Genomic DNA, 14296 nt, shown 5'->3' on the forward strand with positions numbered 1-14296 from the left:
TCCATTTCAGACATGTGGCAGCCAGGCTCCATGGACACATGGAGAGGCATTGAGAGGAAGGTGGAGGGCTGTCCTTACCCTCCCCCCAACACATAAAGCATAAAAGCAGCAGTAGCTCCATTCCCATGGCACTAATAGAGGAAACTCGTTGAGCTTAACCAAAGCCATTTCCTGTAAATTGGATTTCTATCTTTATTTTTTTTTTTGTTTTTGAGACAGCGTTTCTCTGTGTAGTCCTGGCTGACTGGGAACTCACTAACTCAGAAATCTGCTTGCCTCTGCCTTCCAAGAGCTGGGATTAAAGGCATGCATTACCACTGCCCGACTAGATTGGATTTCTAAAACTGCATTTGTGTGTGTGCTCATGTGCATGCATATGTGTGCATGCATTTATATATATGGACCTTCCTCCATGTACATATGGTCAGATGATCACTTGAGGGTATCAGTTCTCACCTAGTAACATTTAGGTCTCAGGAATCAAACTCGGGGTTTCAAGCTTGGCAGCCACTTTGTCCTCTGGGTGGGATTTTTTTTTTTTTAAAGATTTATTTATTTTATGTATGTGGGTACACTGTCACTGTCTTCAGACACACCAGAAGAGGGCATTGGATCCCATTGCAGATGGTTGTGAGCCACCATGTGGTTGCTGGAAATTGAACTCAGGACCTCTGGAAGAGCAGTCAGTGCTCTTAACGACTAAGCTGTCTGTCCAGCCCCTGGGTGGAATTTTGATGCCGCCAAGGTCTGCCACCCTCTCATCCTTGCTGGGGCAGCCTGGGAAAGCAGCCTTTTATTGCTAGTCTCAGTTTTCCTTGGGTTCCCATGCTCTTATTTTTGGAATCACTAGGTCTGAAGAGAGGCTTAAGGACATTCAGGGCCTGGCTCCACTCCACTTTGGAGCTGCTGGATTGATGGCTGCTCTTTGTTCTGTGTGGAGATGTCACTGTTGGGAGCGTCTGCCTAGCATGAGGTCTGTGGTTGAGCAGCAAAGGCAACACAGCTGCAGTAAATGGCTGAGTGAAGGCAACAGACCTGCTGCTCCTTGGAAAGACAAAGTCTAGGCCACAGTGAGCCTCTGATAATGTAATAAAAACTGTTTGGCTTGCTTTGTGTTCTACTTGACCTTTTTCCTGAAGGTGAACGTAGCTTCCCCACTAGAGCAAAGTCAGACTCTCCCAAGTTACACTGGAGGGTAAAGTTTTAATTCTGAGTGTTCACACATCTGGTGCCTACTGCTGACTTTTACTCCAGATGGTATCAGAACTCCTCCTGGGGAAGGTGCTGTCAAGTCCAGGCTGTGGTGCGCATATCATTGGCCCAGGGTAGGGTAGACCTTTCACTGAGAAGCCAGGGATGGAAGCTGGCACGGTGACAGGCATGGTGGGCCAGAGGGTGCATTGGAAGAACATTAGGCAGGTTAGACGGAGAGCATACTTCAGCTTAACCCATCAAAGTTTTCTGTTGATCATCTCTTTTTTCTGTTTCTGAGACAGAGTCTCACTTTGTGTCCTGGTTGTCCTGGAACTCACTATGTAGACCAGACTGTCCTTGTATTCATAGAGATCTGCCTGTCTCTGATCCCCAAGTGCGGGGATTAAAAGTATGTGCCACTATGCCCAGCTAGTAATTGTTTAATGTGAAGAGCTGAGGAATATTAATTTGGGAATGTTGGGCCATTTTCGTTTTGTGGTGCTAGACCTGGAACCCAAGCCGTCACATTGACCATGCAGGCACTCTGCCTGCAACCTCAGCCCTGGGCAGGGTCAGCTTTTCACATCCGGGAGGGAGGTCACAGACTAGATGTCAGCCGGGATGCTTCTTTTTCAGACACTGACAACTCGTGCAAGGTGTGCTGCAGGAACCTGTCTGGCCCGTGTGTGCCTTATGTTGATGCAGAGCAGAAAAACTTATTTTTGAGGAAAGGGAAGCCCTGTACAGTAGGGTTTTGTGACATGAATGTAAGTATCTCCTGTTGTAGAATTATGCATCTGTAGAGAGGCACAGGGTGTGGCTCTGGCTACTTAAGCAGCCTTGGTCTTTCCTACTCTCTCTGCCTCCTTTAGAATCACAGCTTGCCCAATTTCACAGTCTGTGTCCATTCTCCAAGCCAGGAACTTAGGACTCTGTCTGAATCCAGCTAAGACAGTAAAGACTACCACACAGCCTTGCCCCAGTGTGCTGTCACATAAGAGTTTTAGGCCAGACAGGGTTATTAGTGAGATCTGGTCTCAAAATGTAAACAACAAAAAGCAAGCTTCTTCCCCAGGTCTTCTGTCTCTGAGCTGAGTTTTGATTGCACTAGCCCTAGAACACCTGCCTAGTTCACCTTACACAGCCCCTGTCTGTACACACTCAATGGTACACAGCCCCTGTCTGTACACACTCAATGGTACACAGCCCCTGTCTGTACACACTCAATGGGAGCAAGCACTGCTTACAAAGGTAAGAAGACAGCATTTGTGTTTGCATTGCCTTTGCTTGCAAAATCAAGTACTTCATATTCTAAAGCCCTCCCTGTCCACTGTGGATATAATTGCTGTCATTCTAACCAAGGTATTCCTAGGGTTAGAGTTTTCTTGAGTCTTATCCTGGTCATTCTAAAAATGGGCTTCTGTGCTAGGTGTGACAACACACTCCTGTATTCTTAGCCGTTACTAAACAGATAGACAAGCCCAGTTTGAGATATACAGGACACCCTGTCTGAACACACCTAGCCCCACCACTGCACCAGGTATTTTTTAAGGGACTTACTGTGAAAATGCCTCCTTTCTTGGGTATCTTCATATCGGAATCACCATCCTGTGTCCAGGTGGGCCACTCAGCAGAACTGTTTGCATGCCCATTGATTTTCTGAGGCTCTGTCAGTTCTAAACATGCTGTTTGGGGTAGTGCAGTATCTTTTCTCCTTATAGGGCAAATGTGAGAAACGAGTACAAGATGTAATTGAGCGATTTTGGGATTTCATTGACCAGCTGAGCATCAACACTTTTGGTAAGTGAAATATTTCCTGGATTATTTACCAGGATCTGAGCTGATTCCCATGGTGACTCGGGTGTGGTTTCAGAGTTTGAGTTGTGATCCTGCAACAGAAGACTGAAGTATTCCCCACACTTGTTATGAAATGATTCTAATGGGGGCTGGAGAGATGCTCAGGGTTAAGAACACTGGTTATTCTTCCAGAGGACCTGGGTTCAATTCCTAGCACCCACATGGTGGCTCATAATTACCTGTAACTCTAGCCTTAGGGAATCCAGCGTTTGTTTCTGGCCTCTCAGGGACTGCCTTCACATAGTACACAGATATGTATATGCAGAACACAGGAAAAGGGAGGTTAAGGGAAGAGGAACTGGGAAGGGAGGCAACATTTGGAAATAAATAAAACAATTTTTAAAACCTGTTAAAAATTTTTAAACAGTTTTGTTGTCAAAGACAAAATAAATTCATTTACAGGTCTGTTCCCATATGTCTTGCATGCATGGGTTTTCAGAGGAGAGTGGTCTACCTGAACATGGTTCAGTCCCTTCACTCTGGCTAATCTAAGAGTTATTTACCAGTAGATCTCAAACTTATAGAAGGCAAAACCCCATAGAGTTTAGCTATAAAATAGTTTTCAGGCAATCAAAGCAGTGTCTAAGCTGCTGTGCTTGGCCTACTGGTGCAGTCCTCACAGGAGGTGGGCACTGCTCTAGTCTCCTCATCCCCAAGCACAGCCTGGCCATGAAACCCAGGAGTGTTTTGTAGTAGGCTTGTGAAATGTGATTGAGATGTTTCCTGTCTGGATAATTCACAGGGAAGTTTCTGGCAGATAACATCGTTGGGTCTGTTCTGGTTTTCTCCTTGATATTTTGGATTCCTTTCAGCATTCTTGTCCACTGTGTGGTAAGTCACCAAAGTTGAAGTGATCAAACGTTTTACAAAAGTGCTGAGCAACTCTGAATTGAAAGATTGACCAAAAGAGTTGTCAGTGCTGTTATGGGTGTTGAAGACAGCTTCCCTAGAGACCTACTGATGGGCTGTGGGCAGAATGGCGCCTGGGCGTGTAGCTCAGCTAGTAGAGGGTGTCTCTAGCTTACACAGGACTGTGTTCCTCCCAGCACTGCATAAACTATATAATAGGACATGCACTCAGGAAATAGAAGCAGGGGGACCAGGAGCTCAAAGTTACACCCAGGAACATAGTGAGCAGCCTCAGTACATGAGGCTGTCTCACACAACAGCCGGTAGACACCCACTGCCACACCCGACTACCTGAGTTCTTTCCTTGGGCTGAACCTGTTGTACATAAACCCTCTTGTTCTCCTCCCAGTCTAAGCTAGCTTTGAAAAATAGGCCTTAAAGTACCTCTTCTTTTATATCCATGTCACTGCTGGTGTAGAACAGCATTTCTTGTGTGTGTGTGTGGCTGCATAAATGTGCTCTCAGCTAGTGAACCTGCTGTCCCTTGGGTTTCTTCTTGGTACTTCGTGGAGGGGTGGCAGACAGACCCATGGCTTAAGTGTGTCAAGGTGACTGCTCCAGTGCTGAGACACATCCTGCATCACTCTACAGTTGAGGTCTTAAGTTCACTCAGCTTTAGGAGCAGTAAGCAGGAAGCACTCACCATTTGAGGGTTGGGTTCCTTTGAATTTTAGGAAGAATGACATTTTCACTCCCTGTGCTTTCTAGGATAAGAAACTGGACAAGCAGTATGAATCCCTGTCTCTGTTTCATCACAGTGTAAGTACACATGTCAAACCAGACCAGTCTCTAGTTGTGCTTCAGTCACACTAACAAGGCCTTAGCAAGAGCTCCTCCCTCCTGGGCCAGGGGAAGGTACAAGCATCTGATTGGGTGTGGCTGACCCCGAAAAAAATGACTCTGGCACACTTGACTTAGTTGCATGGGAGGAAAGCTAGCAGAGAAGAACCTGGTTCTCCATAATCACAGGTGGTGACTTAAGCTCTCAGCACTGAGTTCTTGTCTTGGATCTGCTAGGGATCAGTTGTCCGAGCATCTCACTCCAGAGCTCCTGCTCGGGTGGTAGCTAGCACCTTGCCCAGCACTAGGTTTAGCGCGAGCATAGCCCAGGGTTACTCTGGGTGCAATTATGTAACATAATGACCTTTGATTCATTTCTCCCCATCCTTTCCAGAACATTGAGATGTTGAGCAGCATGGATTCAGCATCTGTTCGCATTATCAAGCCCTTTCCTGCACCCCAGACTCCAGGTCGTCTGCAGGCCCTGCAGCCAGCTGCCATGATGCCGCCAGTGTCTGCGGCTCCAAAACTGGACCACCAGAGGATGGACACCATCCAGGAAGACCCAAGCACGGACTCACATGTGGACGATGATGGCTTTGAGAAGGACCCCTTCCCCAACAGCGGTGCAGCTGCCAAGTCCTTCGAGGATCTCACAGACCACCCAGTCACCAGGAGTGAAAAGGCCGCCTCATTCAAGCTGCAGCGTCAGAGCCGAGTTGACAGCAAAGAGACGGAGTGCTAGTGGGGGCCTTGGCCTGCTCTTGGAGGACATGTACCTGCAGATGTTCCATAGAGCTGACCTGAATCAAAACATAGATTGTAATGATCTGAGAAACAGGGAAGCAACTTAACAGGTGTGGGTCATGTGATCTGACCTTCACATGACATCCTGTGTGTGTAGGCCCTTTGAAGAACTAAGGTAAATCTGACTTACTTAAGGCTTTCAGGTTTTGGGTTTTTCTTTTATAATCTAAAATCTCCTTTGACCTGTGGTGCAAAAGCAGAAAATAAGGCTGGATCAAGTCCCTGGTGACAGTGCTGATGAAGCCTTCAGTCTGTTTTTCTGTGTACTGTAAGTGTCCTCTGACTACAGTGAAGCACTTAGCAGTGAGGATGACTGGAACACAGACATACTTGGGGGGGGGGGAGCTTCAAGTAAAAGAGGAGCAAGAGAAACCTGCTTGTACGTTATCTCCAAATTCGGCCTGTCTCAGCACTGAACTCTTTGTAGGCGGAGAGTCCTGTCTACACTTAGGACCATCTGCTTTAAGAGCAGTCCTTTCCAAGATGAAGATGAATAGCTTCTGGAATAGTCTATAGAAACAGCCACATGAACTTCAAGATGGCGTATCAACTGTTTAGCCCCAGGTTCACTGGGCAGTCTCTCCGTTTTACAAAAGTATCTTCACATATCTCTAACATTGTTTGCCTTAAAAAAAAATCAGTTGGCCCCACAGTTAAGAGCACTTGGTCTCATTCCCAGCACCCACCCACCTGGTGGCTCTTAACTCTCTGTAACTCCAATCCCAGGGGAGATGATCTTCTGAACTCTAGGACACAAGGCATGCATTTGGTGCACAGTCAAGCAGGCAAAACACTCACATGCATAAAATTTTTAAAAAACCCAAGTGCCGTAAGAAGTGGCAATCTCCACAAACCCTATAGTGCCTCACAGTATGAGCTGAGCGGTGAGCAGGTACTCTTACCAGAACCACTTCTGGATAGGCTGGGATTTGATGAGGTGGTTAGGAAGAGGGGGTGGGGGTGGGAGAATGGTGCTGCCATCTGGGGTCCCACCCTGGAAGAACTGATCTTCAGTCTCAGCAAGTAGATGCTCATGTGACCTCTGGCTTTGGTGCTTCAGAACCATGGATGCACTGTACTTACTGTGTGAGGAATAAATACCATTAGCCTGAATTCTGATTTCTATAAATTCTAGTTATGAAAGCTTTTTTCTTCTACGAATTGCAATGTGCTCACCAGCCAACACATTTTAACCAAGAGAACTTATAAACTCTGAGGACAGTTAACCAGCCTGCGCCTTGTCTCTCCTGAGGATATCTGTTACACTAATACTTGAACATATACCTTGTGGTATTTGCTCTTTTTACTAGTCACGATAGTCTTATATTTTAGATACACTTTGAGGATTTGCTATAAGGTGAGTGGGGTGTGTGGGTGTATGTATGAATGAAACAGTTGGCAGAATATAAGAAAACCATTTTTATAAAATTGTGATTTTTTTAAACCAAAATTGTCTTAATTGTATTTTTTTTTGCCATGTACAGAATTAATAAGATGCTCAGGGTATATTCTGTAGCTATGGCATTGATGGTCCCTGCTTCACTTCAGTCAATAAATACTGAATATCAAAACAATGGATTAAGTATATAACATTTCCCTGAAAAACAAGTTAGTAGATTTTTTGATTAATAATCATGAATAGAAGTTAAGCTTGGAAAAAAACATTTAATCAATCTCTTGATGTTTGTGAATTATGAACAGAGTTATGCACATGTTCATGGAGCGTTTGTGATTACCAGCTTGAGGTGGTGGATGTGAATGCTATGAGCCACTCATTTTTGGGAACGTTTCCCAGGCTAATGGTCTCCGTCTCCCAGCAGACTCAGCTCAGGCTTTGCTTCCTCCACATCCTTCCAGTAAGGAAGCAGCCATGGCAGAGAGGAGACCTTCTTGTCCAGCAGCGGCCAGAGGTGTAAGAACAGAAACTCATTTCCCATTGGTGATAAATGCAGACCATCTGATAAATAGCGTGAGAAGTCCTGGAGGGAGAGGAGTAATGTTAGCGTCAGTGCTCCCTCCGCAGGGTGGCCCAGAGCGCTCAGCAGCCCTTGTGCTTTGTGCACGGAATGGGACCACAGAGGCCTCAGTGTGCTTCTACACAGGTGCTTGGGGTACAGGACCCTTGCTGCCCTGTCCTCCTGTGTCTACCAGATCTGAGCTCTCAGAATCATGGCTCCTCATGTGTCTGAACTGGGATGTCATGGCATGTTATCAGAGGGAGGCTGAATGAGTGCCTATGACTGACAGGAGGGCTCAGGGTTCTCTGATGTCATCTTAGTGCTTGGGCCAGTTGGGGAGATAGGAACTTGGATTTGAATAGGAAGCCTGGGCTGAGGCCAGTCTCCATCACTCCTCTATGTGAACCCAGGATTTACTGGAGGCCCATTCTGACTAGGGGGAATCTTCACTTGCCTAATCCCTATAAGACTGTTCACAGGCTGAGAATTACAGTTCTAGTGGCCTTTCCCATCAACATGGTTCTTGATTAGTGATCTATAAGGAAGAGTTTCTAAACCTGAAAACTTAGTGTGTAAAACCAGGCAGTGGTGGAAGATGCCCCGATGGTCTCTGCCTTCCAGTGCTAATCCAGGTTCTGCTCCTGTTACATTCTTCCAGTAAGGAAGCAGTACCATGTTCTCCTTTACAGATGAACTATCAAAATATCAGACCCTTCCTGGTCCATGGAGAAGGGGATGGGTTAATGAGGGGAGGAGAGAGTTAGTGTCTGGTTTAGTGATTGTGTTGAGTTGTTCTTTTGTGTACATGGCAAAACCAAGCAGCTATGAACTGGGGCAGAGTGGGTCCTCCTTTCCCCAAGTACTTCAAATACCACCTCCCTCAAATACCCTCCCCTCAGCTCCCTCCCTGGGTCTCAGCATCACAAGTAAATAACCTTCAGCTGATCCCACAGAACATGCATTTAACTATGGAGTAAAAAGTAGGCCGGGGGACAGGCCTACTGTAACTACAGCCTTGTCTGAGATGTCACACAGCTGGAACCACGTACGTGACTCGAGAGCCCTCCTTTCCTATCAGTGTTAGCTGTGTTTTGGACCCTACATTAGATGTTGTCACTTCTCAAGATTCCATGGACTCGGGGTTACCTGGTCACCTACAGAAAGATGAGTGACTTACTTCTAGCTTTGGGCCTAATATGGATAATGCCGCAAAAAACTATACAGTGGATGGCTGCATTCTCTGTCAGTGTGTGTGTGACTACACAACTGTCCAGCTGCCCTCCTGAGGGGATGCCCTTCATATGACAACTAGCTTTTTCCATGTATATGTTCATATATATCTCTGTGTGTATATGTATACATATATACGTGTGTGTGTGTGTTTTCAGGCTTTAAGACAAAATAATTCAACTAGAATATCACTCTAGCAGTGGATTTGTTAGTGAATATACATCACTGTTCTATTTGAATTCTGTCCTGCTGTTATATATCTGACTTAAGGCAGTTATGGTACTCAAGGTAACCCTTAGCTAAGGTTCTGGCTGTCTTAGCTGCTTCAGCTCCTCCAGGCCTTTCTTTCGTCTGCCAGTTTTCCTGGTGAAAAGTATGGCTGGCCTGTCTTTTGAGAGACAGTTTTATATGGCAAACTGGGCACAAACATGCCCAGTAGCTAGGGCTACCCTCACCTCACAGGCTCTGGGATTACAGACGTGTACCACCATGCCCATCTAAAGAGCTATTCTAGGAAAGCTGCACACATCTTGTTGGCTTGTGTGATCCCAACAACTGTGGGAGGATTGAGAAAACCATGGTACCTGGTTGTCCTTCTGCATCAGGGTCCACAGGTCCAGGACATCAGTCCCACAGTCCCCGGCTGCTTGTACACACACCTTAGCATATTCACCGACAGTTGAGTTCAGGCGGTTTAATTTGCAACCTGTTGGGGAAAACTCCAGAAGGTCACTGGCAAACTTGGTACCGATGCTTTTCAAGGCTACACGGACTGGACAGTTTCTAAGTGCCACTGATGCCAGCATGGGGGCTGCAACAATGGTACTGTTCTACACAGTGCAGGAAGCACACAGTGGGGAGGGACAGCTGGCTATAGCAGCCAGAGGCTCCTAAGGCCCCAGGGTCGGGGTACAGAGGCTAGGCAGCTAGAATGCAGACCCCAGTGAGTTGGGTAAAGAGCAAGGAAGGGCATGGCTAGAACGAAACATCAAGATCATGAGAGACACACTGCCACTGAGACCCCAGTGTCAACATGCAACCAACAGCTACTGCAGAAATGTGGGCAAAGGCTGCAGGAGACTAGTCATTGCCTGAGCCTGCTACTGCACGGCTGTTACCTGTGAACAGCATGCTCAACCACTCTGAGGCTTTTCTAGTCTACGTGACAGCCATGCCTATCCCATTAGTGCAGATTCCAGTATAAAACGGACAGATTTAACACATGCGTGCTGCCTACCTCCCAAATTACCCAGTGTGTTTGGAGGGTGGGGGGGAAATCTCAGCTTCCTGAGGGCTAGGGAAGGGATTTGGGGTATAGTAGGAGCCAGGCTGACCACTGTGTGAGAAATAAAAACTTCCCCAGTTTTGACAGCAGACCTGTGCTCAAAAGCCATTAATGTGTCCCAGTCAAACCTGTCCTCCGGTTTCATGCAGCTTGGACACCTTTTCAGTCAAGTGTGTCAGCATGAGAGCTGCTGCGCTGAAGGGACAGACCATGTACATGGAAGGAAAGTGGAGGCATTTACCATCATCACACTTTTCCAACTGCCAAAGGAGGCAAGACGGGAGCGGCTCCTGGCAACTGGAGGAGCAGCCATCTGCAGAGCGCTCAGGGGAGAATGCTGCAGATGGGGACTGCTGTGAGCACCTGGCCGCCCAGCTGCTGCAGCTGGCAGTGGGCTGTGTGTGCATCTTGGTGTCTGGCAACTACAGACAGTAGGTTCTGGGTCATCAATGCCTTCCTGACTTAAAACAACCAGAACCCCCCCACACCCCAATTTATGTCAAAAATAGTCTAGCAGTTCTCAACCAGTGGGTCGCAACCCCTTTGGCAAACTTCTGTCTCCAAAAATGTTTATACTGAGATTCATAACAGTAGCAAAATTACAGCTATGAAATAAGTGGCAATGAAATGATTTCATGGCTGTGGTCACCACATCTTGACTGAAAGGGTCGCAGCACTAGGAAGGTTGAGAACCACTGCTCTAGGGCAAGACTTGACTGAAAGTGGACAGGCCCCTCCCTTGAGTGGAAGCCCTCAGCACCCACACTCAGCTTTGACAGGCCGAGCTGTGCTCCTCACCCTTCAGGATGCATTCCTTCTCCCAGGCCGCTTCACAGAGCGGGGGTGGCGTGATGAGAATGACTCGCTCCTTGGGGACACCCACAGACCTCAGGTACTGCACCATGTCCCTCAGGTTGGTGCTGTATTCATCCAAGGGGACATGCTGTTTGGGGTTCTCATCTGTTCAAGATAGGTGTATCTCAGAAATAACAGACAACCAATATACGTTTGTTTCTTTTTAAATCTTTTTTTTTTTCTTTTTGGGATAGTCTCACATAGCCCAGACAGGTTCTAAATTCACTATATAGCCAAGATGGGGTCTTAGTATGTAGCCCAGATAACTTGGAAATTGCTATGTGGACCAGGCTGGCCTGGAACTCACAGAGATCCTCCTGCCCTTACCCAGACCTCCCAAGTGCTGGGTGGGATTAAAGGCCTTCACGCACACACTCAGCCTTAGTTTTATGTCAGACTGGGAAGGGAACTGAACTTGTGCCTCTAGGCAACCACTTGAAGCACTGTGTGACCTCCCCTTTGTGTTTTGAGACTGGCTCAAAATCTTAGCTCAGACTGGCCTGGACCATGCAGTGATCTTCTGTCAGCCTCCCCATGCTAAGACCACTAGTATGTGCCACCGCTCCCAGGCAGGAATATATTTTTGCAAATTTTCAGTGTCACTGAGGAACTGTTGTGTTCCAAGACATAAAGAAAAGATTCCCTCCTCTTTAATAGCTCAGGCCTCGAAGGCTGGCTAGGACATTTTGAGTGTACAAGCCTTTTCTCTAGGTTCTCCATCATCCATAAGGCTGGATCTGTAGGCTGTGACGTAAGACTGCCCCCATCTAATCCCGACCTTCACTGACTAGTGGCTTAACCTTCTGAAGCTCACAGTGCTCTCACTGGGAACTGAGGTAATGGCAGGTCTGCCTCTTAGGTCAGCTGTGAAACCCAGTCAAGTGTGTGAAGTTGCTCTGCAGGCTTGTTTCCAGTCAGGCTGGCACACAAGCACAAGACTCTCTGCAGACTCCATGCAAACCACAGGAAGTAAAAAGCAAAGTCACTCATGAACCTACCACCCAGGCCACTGCTGCTGTTTCTATGTATTCCGGGCCAGTCTTTCTCCGCAGTCCTGTGTAATTTTAGGAGCCAAAACAACAACAAAAACCAGCAACAGGCCAGGTTGTGTGTCACACACCTATCTCCCAGCACCTGAGAGGTAGAGGTGCAAGGATCAGCTAGCCTTAGCTACCTAGTGAGTTTGAGGCCAGCCTGGGCTACAGGAGATTTTGCCTCAAAAAAACCCAAAAACCTAACAAAAAAGGACCCTCCTTTGTCACCAGAGGGTGCATGTCCCAGAGCCGAGCCCTCCAAAAACCTAATCAAAAAAGACACTCTTTTTCTCACCAGAGGGCACATGCCCTGAGGAGCCCTCTGCTGCCAACTGTATCAGCTGAGGACGTTAGAAGGCAGGAACTAACAATGAACAGTACTTTCAGGTGAATCAATGAGGCAGTCATGTGGAGGAGCACTAGTGTACCTGAGCCAACGCTAACCACATCAAAGCCCAAAGAAGCCCACACAGGCGGGCCCCAGGAGCGCACAGTTCTCTGGAAAACTTTCTCTTGGGAGATACAGAAGCAGGGAGGTGAAAGAGCAAACATGTGTTTGTTTGAGTCCCAGGAAAACCAAAAATGATCTAGAGATGTCCTTGCCTTTGAGTGAAGAGTCATTAGCACCAAAGAAAATTGTAACTGCCACCGGGTTTTCCACACCAGGCCCTTTCCTGATTAGTCTCGGGAGGATAATCTTGGCCCATCTGGTGTTGTAACCTGAAAATCCACGATTCAGAACGTCACACTTTCTGAAATAAATTGGTTAAAAAAAGACGGGTTATGAGCAAAGGGCTGCTTCTGGTCCTGGGAACTGGCCACAGTAACCGTGTGGCCTCTGTTCTTTATGGGAGCGCTCACGCTCCTCGTGGCCCCCAGTGAGATATGAATCCCATACAAGGGGCTAAATCTATACATTTTAGTGGTGACTCTAAAATGGACTTCCGGATAGATGTTAAACCAAGCAAGCACGGACCGTTAGAAACTTGCTAACAGGCAGAAACTCAGTGATTTGGAAGATTCCAGGGAGGCAGACCAGCCAATGCAAGTGCTGCCGGATCTCATGTGGTAATAAACTTGATTTTGTGCTTGCCTTGTGTTCCTTCCCTTTAACATGTACCCAGGAAGAGAAAGCTAACAGATAAATGCCACCTCATCAATCTTCAACTATGCTTCCCAACAGAAAGCAGCCAAGTACAATGTAGGAATTGTTCTTACCTGACTAGTCTGTCAGCCAGCAATGTGCCCCATCCACCCTGCTGGAAAGAAAACTGAAGAAAAAGGCCTGTTACTATCCACGCAGCTATACACAATGGCAAAGGTGGTGGGCTAGCCCCCTTTAGATGCGGGCTCCATTTGGACACGTGTGTTTTTTGTTTATCTCCCTGAAGGAAGGCATCTTGAGGAATTTCCTTAATTGGGAACTAAATGTTCTCTGTTAGGGTTACTTTTTCATACTGTTGAACGCATTGTTTTCAAAACCACTTGGTACTGGACCTAAGCCGCCTGAGGAAGCGAGGTGAACTAAGCGAGGTTCAAAGTTCAAAGTGGCTTCGGTGAAGAACCCGCAAGAGACTGCAGGCAGCGAAGGCGGACCCTTTAAGCTCCCGTGCACCCCGACGCGCACCGGGCCATCCGAAGTCCCACTTAGAAGCCCCGGACTCCGGCAGCCCGGCGTCCGCACCGGCTCGCGATGGTGCACGGCCCGCGGAGCACGAGGGGAACCGCGCCTGGGCTGCCCCAACACGCGCGCAGACGCAGCCGAGGGTGCGGTGGGTACCTGCGTGATGGAGTCCCCGAAGAGCAACACGCGAGGCCAGAGCAGAGAGCTCCCGCTAGCCGCTCGCTCGCACAGCGACATGGTGACAAGCACTGAACCCGCAGGCCCGCGCCGGATGTGGAGGCTCCTCGCTCCGTGGGCGGAGCTAACAGTGGGCGTGGCTAGCCGTGGGCTGGGCGAGCTCCGGAGCAAGCCTCCTAGCTCTCTGGTCTCCTGCAGCCCGCGTGACCAGGCCGAGTGAGTCCATAGACTGGGGATCCTTTGGGCCGCTCACCCCAACCCCCCTCTCTGAGACGGAGGATAGCTGTGGTGTCATGGAGACTTCATTTTTAGCAGGCCCACTCGTCCATTTTTGGCCACGCCCAAGTGGGGGATTGCCTCTCCTTGGTTACTGGCCTTGATGGACAGGGTAAGGACACAGCTTTAAAAGCCAGAGTTGTCCAGGTTCCCTCACTGCAGACCGCCTGACTTCAAGGCATCGTGCCCCAGCAATCAAAAGGAAATGTTTAGCTTTATGTAATACGTTTTTGTGTGTTATGGGGGCCCTAGGCTTTTGGTATAGGTCAAAGACATGGGAATTTGGCCGTTTTATAGAAATTTCATTTTA

General features: G+C 47.8%; 2 protein-coding genes across 5 annotated transcripts in view; one reads left to right on the top strand and one right to left on the bottom strand.

Annotated features, from left to right (window-relative positions):
* Adam17 (ADAM metallopeptidase domain 17) overlaps positions 1–6660 on the top strand; it is a 43389-nt gene extending 36729 nt beyond the window's left edge. For all 3 annotated transcript variants that reach the window (XM_034513873.3, XM_076942073.1, XM_076942074.1), the window contains 5 exons: positions 1831–1961; positions 2916–2994; positions 3794–3882; positions 4669–4719; positions 5135–6660. In XM_034513873.3, the coding sequence (XP_034369764.1) occupies positions 1831–1961; positions 2916–2994; positions 3794–3882; positions 4669–4719; positions 5135–5485 (701 nt within the window). In that variant the 3' untranslated portion in view covers positions 5486–6660. The remainder of the gene's footprint in view (positions 1–1830; positions 1962–2915; positions 2995–3793; positions 3883–4668; positions 4720–5134) is intronic.
* Iah1 (isoamyl acetate hydrolyzing esterase 1 (putative)) lies at positions 530–13860 on the bottom strand. 2 transcript variants are annotated; one of them, XR_004607835.2, is made up of 7 exons: positions 13690–13860; positions 13128–13180; positions 12513–12661; positions 10819–10980; positions 9320–9441; positions 7284–7526; positions 530–6629 (listed from the first exon to the last, which is right to left on the bottom strand). XR_004607835.2 is itself a non-coding variant. In XM_034513875.2 (6 exons), exons 1-6 carry the CDS (start codon positions 13768–13770, stop codon positions 7344–7346), a joined length of 750 nt encoding a protein of 249 aa, XP_034369766.1. In that variant the 5' UTR covers positions 13771–13860; the 3' UTR covers positions 7193–7343. The 2 variants fall into 2 exon arrangements, 1 of the variants encoding a protein (XP_034369766.1); XM_034513875.2 differs by lacking the exon at positions 530–6629 and having other exon boundaries at positions 7193–7526.
* Positions 13861–14296: the final 436 nt, after the last annotated feature.

This window comes from Arvicanthis niloticus, chromosome 11 (genome assembly GCF_011762505.2).
Source record: "Arvicanthis niloticus isolate mArvNil1 chromosome 11, mArvNil1.pat.X, whole genome shotgun sequence".
Classification (NCBI taxonomy): Eukaryota; Metazoa; Chordata; class Mammalia; order Rodentia; family Muridae; genus Arvicanthis; species Arvicanthis niloticus.